The 12,608-nt window shown below is 34.3% G+C and overlaps 1 protein-coding gene across 3 annotated transcripts; it reads left to right on the forward strand.

Moving 5' to 3' along the window:
- Positions 1-9,307: 9,307 nt before the first annotated feature.
- LOC107629862 (uncharacterized) lies at positions 9,308-12,162 on the forward strand. Of its 3 annotated transcripts, XM_016332799.3 has the most exons (6): positions 9,308-9,665; positions 10,542-10,691; positions 10,836-10,963; positions 11,258-11,505; positions 11,731-11,805; positions 11,925-12,162. In XM_016332799.3, exons 2-6 carry the CDS (start codon positions 10,647-10,649, stop codon positions 11,972-11,974), a joined length of 546 nt encoding a protein of 181 aa, XP_016188285.1. In that variant the 5' UTR covers positions 9,308-9,665; positions 10,542-10,646; the 3' UTR covers positions 11,975-12,162. The 3 variants fall into 3 exon arrangements, 1 of the variants encoding a protein (XP_016188285.1); XR_002358989.2 differs by lacking the exons at positions 10,542-10,691; positions 11,731-11,805; positions 11,925-12,162 and having other exon boundaries at positions 9,311-9,665; positions 10,836-10,958; positions 11,258-11,396; XR_015907125.1 differs by lacking the exons at positions 9,308-9,665; positions 11,731-11,805; positions 11,925-12,162 and having other exon boundaries at positions 10,677-10,691; positions 10,836-10,958; positions 11,258-11,396.
- The last annotated feature ends 446 nt before the right edge of the window (positions 12,163-12,608 follow it).

The following is a 12,608-nucleotide window of genomic DNA, read 5'->3' on the forward strand; positions in this document are numbered from 1 at the left end:
CCTGGCATGTCTCCTGGTGTCCAGGCAAAAAGGTCCGCATTTTACTGGAGGAGGTGGATGAGCTTCTCCTTTTCGGCTCCATGAATGGTTGATCCTACAAAAGTGAATTTTGTTTGATCGTTAGTTAAATTTACTTTTGTTACTTCCTCGTTCGGTGTAGGTCGGTCCTGAAACTCAGCACGAGGATCCATCTCGGCCAACAGAGGTTGCTTGAATGACTTGTGAACGGCATTGACTTGTGCCTCTGTGTTCCGTCTTGGAAGTTTTAGAATTGTGTTGTAACATTGCCGAGCTTCACGGTGGTCATTGTGAACTGTGGCAACAATGTTATCCTACACATGAAACTTTACACAAAGATAAACTGTAGATACAATTGCACCAAATTTATTTAAAAAAGGTCTGCCAAGTATGAGGTTATATAAACTAAAGCAGTCTACCACAATATACTGGATATCATGTGTTTTAGATAGGGGGTGCTCACCAAGTGTGGTCTGTAACCACATTGAACCCAAAACAGGAACTCGTTCGCCTGAGAAGCCGACTAGGTCCCCAACGGACGGTTGGAGTACATTATTGCTGAGCTTTATCTTCCTAAATGTAGAATGGAACAAGACATCAGCACTGCTTCCGGAGTCTAATAATACCTTTCGAACTATTAGGTCTCCCAATTGAAGGGAAATGACGACTGGGTCTTCTAAATTAAGGTCACTAGAGTTAAAGTCGGATGGTTGGAAAGTCAATTCTGGTATGCTTAGTGTTGGTTGATGATTACTGGTTGTATTCTCTACTGCTAGCATCGCCCGGTAAGTGCGCTTTCGAGCGGAACTTATTTGTCCTCCTCCAGCGTAGCCTCCGGATATGCAGTTGATCACTCCACGAGGTTGATTAGGTTGAGTAGTATGAGCTTTGTCTTTGTCTCGAGAAGTTTGACCTGCAGGAGATGAGTCAAAGTTTTGTATATTTCGCTTTTGAATGTGGCCTCCAATATACTTTTCGAGATGCCCTTGCCGAGCTGATTGCTCAAGCAAATCTTTTGCAATGACACATTCATCATTTGTATGTCCGTGCTTTTGGTGAAAGGTGCAGTATTTGGATTTGTCCAGGTTCTTCGCTTCGGGATAGTTGCCGGCTTTTTCGAGGGGGCTTGATGAGCTTAGAGTTAAGAATCTCCTTGATGATGTCATCCCTTATTGTGTTAAATTGAGTATATGAATCATAGTGAGGTATTGGTTTGAAAGTCCTCTTGCTGTCCCAAGCTTTATCGTCATCCTTGCTATACTGCGGTTTGTCTGTTTTCTGAGCCTAGCGAAGTTCCTCGATGTCCATCTAACCTTTAGCCTTTTCACGGAACTCAGCCAGGGTCTTTGGCTTAGAAATAGCGATTGCTTCTCAAAACATGCCTGGTCGAAGTCCACTTTTGATGGCGTGTAGATGCACTTCTGGGTGAAGATCTGGTATACTCATGACCACCTTTGTAAAATAGGTGATATAGTCCTTCAGACTTTCATGTTGCCCTTGTTTAATGGTGTTTAAATTGTCGGAGTCATGAAGGTTTATTGAAGATGCTGCGAAATGATCTTCAAATTGCTTGGCCAGCTCCTGAAAGAATGAGATAGAATCTGCAGGCAAAGAACAAAAGCAATCAAGTGCAGGACCGTTTAAGAAAGTAGGAAAACAACGGCCTAAAAATAGGATCAAAGGCACCGTTTACTATCATTATAGATTGGAACTTTTTGATGTGTTTCTTCGGGTCTCCTAACCCATCATAAGGGGTTAAGGTTGTTGGCGGAGTGAATTGCCTAGGCATTTGGAAATTCATGATATCAGTTGTGAATGGTCCTACAGAGTTGTTGGGTTCAGTGTCTTTGTTTTCTGGTTGAGCTTCTTCGTTCCGGAGGGGCTGAGCTTCTTCGTTCTGAGAAATTTTGAAGATGTGTGATGGGTCGGATTTGTGTTCTGCTTCCTCTGTTTGCTCATTGCGGTCATTGCTATTTTTAATCCGAGCATTAGTTAACTCGGCGTTCTGGTTTGCCATCCTTTGATTCTCCTCCGCCATGCGCTGGTTCACTTGTTGTAACTCAGTGACCATCCGAAGAAGTTCAGAAGGTGTTGGCGGAGGTAAATCGGGCATGGATGGATGCCGAAGTATTGAGGCCGATGAGAAAGAACAAAAAGTTTTACGTCTTCAGCCTCACGGTGGGTGCCAATTGTTCTTGCTTGTCTTTACCGAGGTATAGCTCATCCTTCTATGAATGTTGGCGAACTTCTTCTACTGGGATGAGGAATACGTCGGCGATGGAAAAACAAAGGGGGTGGGTACCTGCATAAGGTACTCCGACGCTCAAGTAAGAGAGTGAGTAAATAACAAAGATTGCTTAAGAGAATATCGTACCTCCAATGTTCTTCTTGTCACTCTTTTATATTCGGGAGACGAAGATAACCGTTATCATTCTGAGTAATGGTGTTCGGAATGGAGATTAATTGTATATCTGGCGTTATGATATTTTGGTCAGATACTGGCTATCATCAGATGTCGGTTACACTTTGGTCAATCTTTATGGTCTTCGAGCCGAGTTATAACTCGTAACTGACGTATACTGGTCATATCAGTAACATTTACTATTAATAAGGATCCAATTATAAAATTACAATTGGTGTAGGAATCCAATTGAAAACTTTTGAAATATAAATACCTAATTATAAATTTGATAAAGCTATAAAAACTAACAGAATATTTTAACCTATTTTATATTATTTTATTTTAGCATGAGAAGAATATATGTGAGGACGAATCAATATGTATTATCCTTTTTCTATTTTTTTATTTTTTTTTCTTTTCTTGTAATTCATAACACACCAACTTTCCTACTAACGACGAGCACAATCAAGCTAGCCTCTCCCACCCCGTCTAATTAAACAATATGGGATTACAAGCCTGCCTTGCTAATAGCAAGCAGGTGGACTGGCAAACTTGGTCTATCACAGTATTTTTTTAACCCAACCCAATACCCAATAAAAAAGAAAACCATAGAACACTAAATAAATACTCTCCAGACAAAAAAAAGAGTAATATCCCAAATGAATCCCTAAAAATTTTAGTCCGACATTTTAGTCCTTAATAAATTTTAATATACAATCAGTCTCCAAACTTTTATTTTGTTAGACAAATCAATTTCCACATCAGATTGTTCGTCTATATGAAGGGACTAATATGAGAATTTTTAAAATTCTTAGAGATTGTTATGTCTTTTATTAAATAACAACAGAAAATTATTTGTTTAACCTTTTACCAAACTTTGACCTGAGGATTGATATATCTATTAAAATCAAAAGTTAGAGGCTAATTTGGTGAATAAAATTTGTTGAGGATTAAATTGTTCAACTAAATTTTTTCGGAGGTTGATTTAATTTGGAATATTATTAAACAAACACTCCCTCTCCCTCCCCTTATCCCACGCAAGGTCAAGAACGTCGTGGAGAACCAGTGCCAAAACCCCAAATCACTATGGAGGAGAAGAAGGCTTCGATGATGGAATTGGAGGCACAAAGCAAGGCGAGGTGAGCTTGACACAGGGAGGTCACAGAAGCAAGAGCAAATGAAAACAGAACAAGGAAAGGCTTAACCACGCGATAGAGCAAAGGAAGAGGAAAACAGGTAACACTAACAAAGAAGGTAAATAGAGAATGACAATGACGAAGACGAGAAATAAGGAAAGCGTTGGCCACTAGGATTTGGTGTAACGACCTAATTCCTAGTATGTCATGATCACAATAGAAGCTAAGCATCACTAACTTACCTTCCTACTTATTAACTAATTATTTATTATATGAGCCTGATTCATGCTTAAGACGTCGCCGTTCTTACGTGGTAATTTTAAAAAGAAAATTATCGCTTTATCATCACAAGCATACCATAATAGTTAACAACATAAGCATAAATATCAACATAATGTTCACATATCATCATATATCAGTACAACATTCTCAGACCCTATCAATATACATCTCATAAGATAACTATATACATATATAAATATCTGACATCCCCAAGCCTTGACCTATACAAAAAGCCACTTAGTTGGTGCCCGGACTAGCCTAGCACTACTAGACTCTCCTATTCTCTCTATATACTAACAAAAGGGAGAGACTAAACTGTATAATTACTAAACTGGGATGCCACCAAAAGAATACCAACTAACATCCCCTAACTGAACTCAGATATCGCTATTTGATAGACTTTTGTGTGGCCCTCCTGCAGATAAATCACTCCCGGAAGATGGTAATTCCTCCTCCTTTGGATCTTCTTCTGGATCCTCCTCTTTTGACTCCTCTAGGACAGATGCTCCACTGGATGAACTACTAATCATGTTGTAACACCTACCACACAGAACTTTACGCTTAAGTTCGTAAATCAGAGGTGGTGAGGTATTATGACCTCTAAAAGTGAAAGTACACACACACACACACACACACACACACACACACACACACACACACACACACACACATATATATATAACAAGGATAATATAGCTAGGAGCCTTGAAAGAAAAAGGTATGATCAAAATAAAACCGAAGATGCATCGCTCACGAAAAACGATAAGGTAGAAAGCTTATATAGAAAACCAAAAGACAGATATATATAGAGCTCCAACGGATAAGTATAATCAAACTCTAGACTCGACTTGCAAAGCAGAGGCCGACTAGAGTATATATATATATATATATACAATCCCAAAAGATAACCAAAACAAAATACAACTCCTGATTCTCCAAGTCAACATCTAGGAGGGACGATACAAGATTTAATACAACAGTGGAGAATATACACCTATAAATATAAGCTAAGTACATAAAATGAAAGCCCCAAAAGTAGATCTTCGCTTCTAAAGAAGTCTCCAACACTCTCAGCTAGGTGCCTCACGTCCTACACCTGAAAAACAACATATATGTGTGTGTGTGTGTGTGTGTGTGTGTGTGTGTGTATATATATATATATATAGAATGAGAATTGGGGGTTCTCAGTATGGTAACAATGCCCAGTGGATAAGATATAAGGCTCCAGAAAGCCAGAGGCAATCCTAAACTCCATAGTCCCAGATCAAAGCCTAAAGTTCTCACTAAACCAGAAATAGGGTAATTCTATCTAGGCATTCTAATCTATCTCATCATTTTTAGTCTTCCACTAACCATCCAAGACACAAAAATAGAACAACTTTCAGCTTCATCTCCACCAGCATAAGAGATCTCTCAAAAAGTAAACACATACAAGACATACAAGGAAAAACACAGATAGAGAGACAGATGAAGAATTTAGATCAAATAGCATATAGATGCATTTAAATCAAGAAGGCAAACCAAAACAAGATGCACACATAAACAATACATACGAATTCAATATGATGCATGCCTGTCCTATTGGCCATGAGCTCACGCATCAGTTAAACTGCCAGAACCCGACACATCCGGTAGCTAATCCAGACATTGTCTCTAGGTTGCGTATCCCCAGAAAGAACACAAACAAAAGAGAGTGCCTTTCTACATTAAAGGAGTGTGCCTTTCCACCTCCTGAAGAAATTACGAAGGAGAGTGTCTTTCCACATCGAAGGAGTGTGTCTTTTTACCTTGCAACCAGAGAAAGATGTGGGGGAAAACAATACGAAAGAAAGTATCTTTCTACTTTCTCCACATCTATACCACAATAAAAGAGAAAATTCTTCATCCTCAACTTGCCAAACTCGTGAGCAGGACGAAACCACCGTCCTCACTGTGAGCAGGATAAAACCTTTGTCCCCATAACTATATCGCAACTATGGAACAAGCGGGATGAGACTTCTGTCCTTGCTCGGTGCAGGTTCCAAAGTAATATCAAACCACTACGCAAGCTGGATACCACCCAGACCTTGCCAGAATAGTGATACAGGCCTCATTAACTTTGATCCACAATCTCATCCAATCCATAGGTTCACACTTATTCCCAAGCCTAAAAACAAGTTGTCGGACCTTAAACAGAGGTTACAGAAGTTTACAAGCTTGCTACTACAAGAATTTCACAAATTAGCGACGAATTTTTGCGAGAAATATTTTTTGTCACTAATCCGCCACTAACTTGCGAGGAATTAGTGACACACTAACGACAAAATTAATGAGCAGTCACAAAATATCTGAACTTGAGAAAAGCGACTGATTAGCGAGAGATTCACGTGTAAGTTTGTTTCTCGTAGATTGACTTTTGTAGCTAAAAAAAGAGCGGGAAAAATTTCCTCGCTAATTTGTCACAAATTAATTAGCGAGTGACAATGTTCTAGCAAATCAGTCACTTATCGGTTCAATCGAATAAAAGTAAAGCAGTGAGTGATATTATTGTCACTATTCCGTCGCAAGTGTTTGATATACAATTAGCAAGAAACAATTCACACACTAGTTCGTCACTAAATAAACTTTGTGCGAAAAGGCTAATTAGTGAGGAACAATGTTACTAGCTAATCCGTCACAAAGACTTGAAATGTATTTTGCGATGGACAAATTCCTAGCTGATTTGTTGCCAAAGTTTTTATTTTTAGCGAGCAACTAGTTTCTCGCTAATTTGTCGCATAATATAGAAAAAATTCAAAATTAGGGTAGCGACAGAAAACCGTCGTCACTAACTCATCGCAACGGATAAATTATTCAGCTAGGGAAGTGTTCCTTGCTAATTAGTCGCTAAAGTGGAAATATGGATATTGAGTGCCTAGGACCTAAGTAGCAAGAAATTTGCGACCGTTTAACAACTGACACACTTCATCGCTGATTTCAAGTCACTGATTAGCAGGCGAAATACATTTGTCGCTAAGTTGTCGCAAGTTTAATTTAGCGAGTGACTTGGCAACGACAATATTGTCGCAAAGCAAAAGCTATATCCTACCTATTTTGTAGCAAATTACTCGCTAATCTCGTTGGAAATCCGTCGCAGAGTTATAATAAATCCAAAGCTCACAGAGAAAATGTTAGAAGTAACTGGTCACAATTGAGTCACTAATCAAAAGCTTATTTAGTGAGGAATTAGCGACCGCTTAACAACTGATAGACTTTCCTCACTTATTTCATGTTGCTACTAATTTGTAAGGAAACACGTTAGTCCTTATTCTGTCACTATTTTAACTAGCGGCTCACGTGCCTGTTCAGCCGCTTTTCTATTGAGTTTAAGAAATTAAATTTTTATTTTTATTTTTAAAATTATAAATTTAATATTAATAATTATAAATAAATTATAAAAAATAAAATACCTTAAGTTATTTAACATGTAAAATGTATAAATTAAATAAATTTAATTTAGAAAACAAGATTAAAAAAATATTTTGTTGTTATTATGTGTAACAAAGTCAATATAAACACTTACTAATATTATATAAATATTAGTTATGTATAAATATTATTAAATTTATTTATTTTCTCAATCATGTTTAATTAGAAGCAAATTTAAAAATTTATATTCAAATCATTCTTTATCTCCATCAATAATTCTAATAGATAAAAAAATGTATTTTAAAAAATCTTATCTTGAACATCTTTAATTTTCTTTAATTCTATTGTTTTTTAAAATTATTAATTTTTATTTTTATTATATCATCTCATCATATTATACACTATCCTTTTCTCTTATCATTTTTTATACATGTATAACTATTATTGTCTCTGATTAATATAACTGTCATCTTAAAAATTGGTAAAAAATGTAATTATCACTTAATTTTCCTTCCTTCTTTTTACAGTTACCTATTTTTTTTTACACATAACTTCTATTTTTGTTGTCTTCTTCCTTATTCTATTGAGTATATGTAGTATTCTTTTCTATCTTTCTTATACTTAATGAAAAAAATAATGATAGATATATGTATAGAGAATGGTAAAAAAAATAATGAAAATAAAAATTAAAAAATTTGAAAGATGATTTAAGATATTAAATATAAAATTAAAAGAAAAAAATTTAACAACTAAAATTATACTAAAAAAAAAATCTTTAGATTTAAATTTTTATATCTACTTCAAATTAAATAATATTAAAAAAATAAACAAATTTACAAATATTTATAATTTTTTTATCTTGATTGTTACCTATAATAATAACGTAATGATTTTATTATTACACTTAAATTAATTCAAATTTTATTATTCTATACATTAGAAAAATTAAATAACTCATAAAATTTAAATTTTTATATTTTTATAATAATTTATTATTTACAAAATTTTAATTTTTATCTCAAATTTATGATTTAAAAAATATAAAAATGAATTTTTATTCATTCCAACCCAGTTTCCCTCTTCTCCCTCCTGATCTGAACTAGCACACCAACCTTGAGCCTCAACATCTCTCTTTTCTGGGTCTCGTTCTCGTCACTCTCTCCCTCAAGCTCTCTCACCTCTCTCACGCCACTCTTGTTTTTGGCGTCTCACTGTCTCAAGCTCAGTCGTCGCCTTCCTGTGCTCGTGGTGGTCTTCTTGTTTCGGATTCAATTTGACCCTAAAAATTTTAATGAACTCAAATTGGATCCTAAAATTTGTAATTATAACTTGCATTAGTCTTTGAGCTATTAAATATTTTATATGGATGATTAAGATTAAACTAAAAAGTCGTAAAATATTTTAAAGTGTTCGTCCATTCATTATATATACAAATTTATTTTTTATTGGCAAAATAGCATATCTCATATATATATCCTTACCATTTTTGGTTTTTTTAACGGTATTTCTTAACTTGACAAGTCAAGAATTAATCTGTTACGGGTCGGAGTTCTGTTTAACAGTTTGTCAATAGTCAATGAATTGTTACATACACAAGATGAGATTCGAATTCCAAATATTTATTTCCTATTTGTTTATATGATATATATTGTTCTATAAATTATACTTTAAATACATTTTATTATATACAAAATCTCCAATAATATATATTTAATTAAATTGAATTGATATGTGAGATTTTGATTATAAAAATATAAATTTTAAAATATAAAAATATTTTTAAATTAAAAGAGTAATACAAATTATTTTAATTTATTTACTTTAATATAAGATCATTGATATTTACATAAATATTTATGCATTTATTAATAAAATCTTATCTACTTTATAAAAGATTCTTTAAAATTTAAATTCTTTTCTAAAAAAAAAAATTAAAAAAAAAGAAAAAAAAAGTAGTAACTCAAAAAAAAAAAAAGTTTAATTTTAAAAATTGAAAACGTACCTATAACTATAAACACTTATTTTCATGATTTCAAATCAAATATTGCATATAAGTGCCATTTCCAATGCTTTAAATCAAAAATTGAAAATCCCATTATCGCTAAGTGAAAAAACTAAAATGACCCATATATGAGATTTGAGATTGAGCGTTTGTTAACCTAGCCGTCCCTGTCAAATATCACGGTTTTCACTCTTCACCCTCAAACCCTCTCCTCTCACGGACTCACTGTCTCACCATTCCACACTGCTGACTGCCACCGCCACCTCCCACCCCCTTAGTCCTTCACCGCCACCTCTCACGGACTCTCGACGTCACCATCACCGCTCACCGTAGCAGGGACTCGTCGCGCCACTGAGTCCTCGCCGTCTTCCAATGTTCGCCATCTTCGCGTCTTTGCCGGTCTGCACTGGTCTTCGCTGGTCATCTGCTCTTTCGTCGGGTAAGACAGCTTTGTGAACTCTCAAATTTTCATTATTTACTTTGATTTTGAAGCATTTGTTATAATTTCTGTGAGTTAGGTTAATTATAATTTATATTTCTGCCTAATAAAAAAATAATTTATATTTCTGATTCTGATTTCTATCATTTATGTGATTCTTTGTGGAATCTATGATTTATATAATTTATGTATTTATGTTATAATTTCTTATTCTTTGTTAATTACAGTAACAGTGTTATAATTTCTGCATTCTGATTCTTCGAGTAATATCAGTTGCTTTTCTTTTTTAAAAACATTGTGTCATGTAAATTGTGGTGATTAAAGCCTTATGGATTGATACAAATTAATTTGGATTCATAAAAAAAGAGCTTTCTTTGCTATGTGGCTGTAGCTTATAATTGTCAAAATGCATCTCATTTTCTATTGTCCTGACGATTACTATCATTACTACTACCATCTATTTAGCGTGTGTTCTTTTGGTTTTGGTGGGATCCAATTACAAGTCACAACCTCAAGAGCTTCGTTGTTCATTGTTCTCGCCAAGAGTATTATACCATATCTACAAATTAAAGGAACTCCTTGAGAGTATTGATCTTTTTTTTTTGGGGGGGGGGGGGGGCTTGGATTTAATGTTAGAAGCAGAAAACTCTATCACCAAATGGAACAGAAAACAAAAGTGGAAAGTTAAATGATTAGGTGAAGATATATAAATAATATTATATTATTTATTATATTTTTATGCTATAATCAAATATAAATAATGTACCAATTAATAGTATCTGATATGCTTAGATTGTGGTGATTAAAGCCTTAGGGATTGATACAAATTAATTTGGATTTATAAAAGGGCGTTTTCTTTGCTCTGTGTTCAAACAGTGGCAAATAAGGTAGGTGAAATGAGCAAGTATAGCTTAAACCTTAGGCATGTAAAACAGAAGCAGCAACCAAAAAGGCCTCCCCTTGGAGCACCTTTTGGATTCAATGATGATGAAGAGAAAGATGTCGAGAGAGAAATCACTCTCCAAGGTAGCAAGAAAAAGACTCTTAAGATGCTTCTCTAGTGTAATAGAACTTGTGAATGACATGGTTATTATATTTTTTAGTTTATTTGTTTAAGTAAATATAATCTCACATCCTTGTGCGTGTGGGTGTTGTTGGTTAAACTTAAAGGTTGAGGGGCAGCAAAAGAAAGCCTTAGAAGAAGATCCAACTGTATTTGATTATGATGGAGTCTATGACAAAATAAAAGAGGAAGTTTCCCGCCCATTGATACAAGATCGCAAAGAGAGAAAAGTATGGTAATCATTTTCAGAATGACGTGATTTTTGTTCTATCAAATCATTTTTGTGGACTAATTTTCAGCATGTAGAATTTCAGCATGTGATTTTAGGTTCTAGTATTTTTAAAATTTTCCATATTCATTATCATGTCTTGGTTATCAGCTTGATTGGTAATGGACGAACGGTCTTGTTTTTCATTTTCTTCCATATTTCTTAATTGAATTGATGTACTTCTTTATGGTTCAATTCCTATATTTCCAATTCTCTATTTCTTACATATTGCTGACATAAAATTTTCATATTTGTATATAGGTTACAAAGGACTTTTTGCATGATTTTTATACAACCCTTGATAAAATTGTTGCACACGGTGCACAAGATCCTCGAGGGAGGAAACATGAGAATCGAGCAGAGCAAAGAACTGCAGAGACATGCGAAAGTGGAAGCCAAGGTAATCCATGACAGGGAAAGTGGAAGATCAAGAGGCTTTGGATTTGTGACTTACAGCAGCCTTGAAGAGGTCAACAGTGCTATTGAGTCCTTAGATGGCGCGGTAACCGGTAAGCATGCGAATCTAGTCCTAGTATCCCGTTTGCTAATCACAAATAACAATTTAATGAGTTTGAACTTGTCCATTTGTATATGTTACATCATATCATTGTTTGATTATTTTGTATTAGTTATTTGTTCTTTTGTTCTTGAAAACATGAAAAAGCTAATATTTCTGCATTTTCTTATTGCGACATGTATATACTTTTTTTTCTGTTGTTCTATGGAATCATGAGCTTCTCGTGACATGATTTCCACAATAATATGCGTCAAAGCATGGATGATGAATTTCGTGACATTGTTGGTGTTAGGTAATTGTTCTAAGATGCATTTGGAGCCTTTCTTTAATTAGCCTTTCTCTAAGATGTTATTTATTGGTTTTTTTTTTTGATATTTTTGCATATAATTGACAACATTGGTGAAACTGAAGGTTGGTGGAATTGGACATGTTTTTTGTGCAGTGGATATGCCAAGTCTTAGGTGTTTGTATTTTTCATTTTTTTTTTAATTTTCAATGTGCAACGAGGAATTGAGATGTGTAATGTATAATGAATTTTATAGAAGCAGTATTATATTTGTACAGCCAGATTGAAACATCTCTAAAGAAGTGAGTGAATACGTACTTTTATATGATATTGTAACTGAGCTTTTTTCTTTGTTACTACTAAGTCATGTTTTAAAGCTATGAAATAGATAGAATAATATTTGATCAAACTCAAAAGCTGGGCTATTATTAGGTTAAGCTTGGCTAAAATAAAAAAATAATGAGATTTATTTTAGCATGGCGACAAAATTAGTATTCTAAATTTCTAACTAATATTCTGGGGAAACATTAGCGACATACTCATTATTGATGATGGTGACAAATTAAATATTCCATATTTGTGAGATACCTATCGATTTGTTACTAGCCTAAAAGGAATCTGCGATGAATTTTTGCGATAATATTGCAACTAATTGACTACATTATTTCCTAGCAAGTTAGTGTAATTCTATTTTCTTATTTAGAATAATTTTGGTTTAGCGACAAAATTCTTACAGATTTGATTAAGGATTTTCAAAGATTAGTTATAGATTTGCTACAAAATGTGACTGATTTGCGATCATATTAGCA

This window comes from Arachis ipaensis, chromosome B3 (genome assembly GCF_059453495.1).
Source record: "Arachis ipaensis isolate K30076 ecotype BB chromosome B3, ASM5945349v1, whole genome shotgun sequence".
Taxonomy (NCBI): Eukaryota; Viridiplantae; Streptophyta; class Magnoliopsida; order Fabales; family Fabaceae; genus Arachis; species Arachis ipaensis.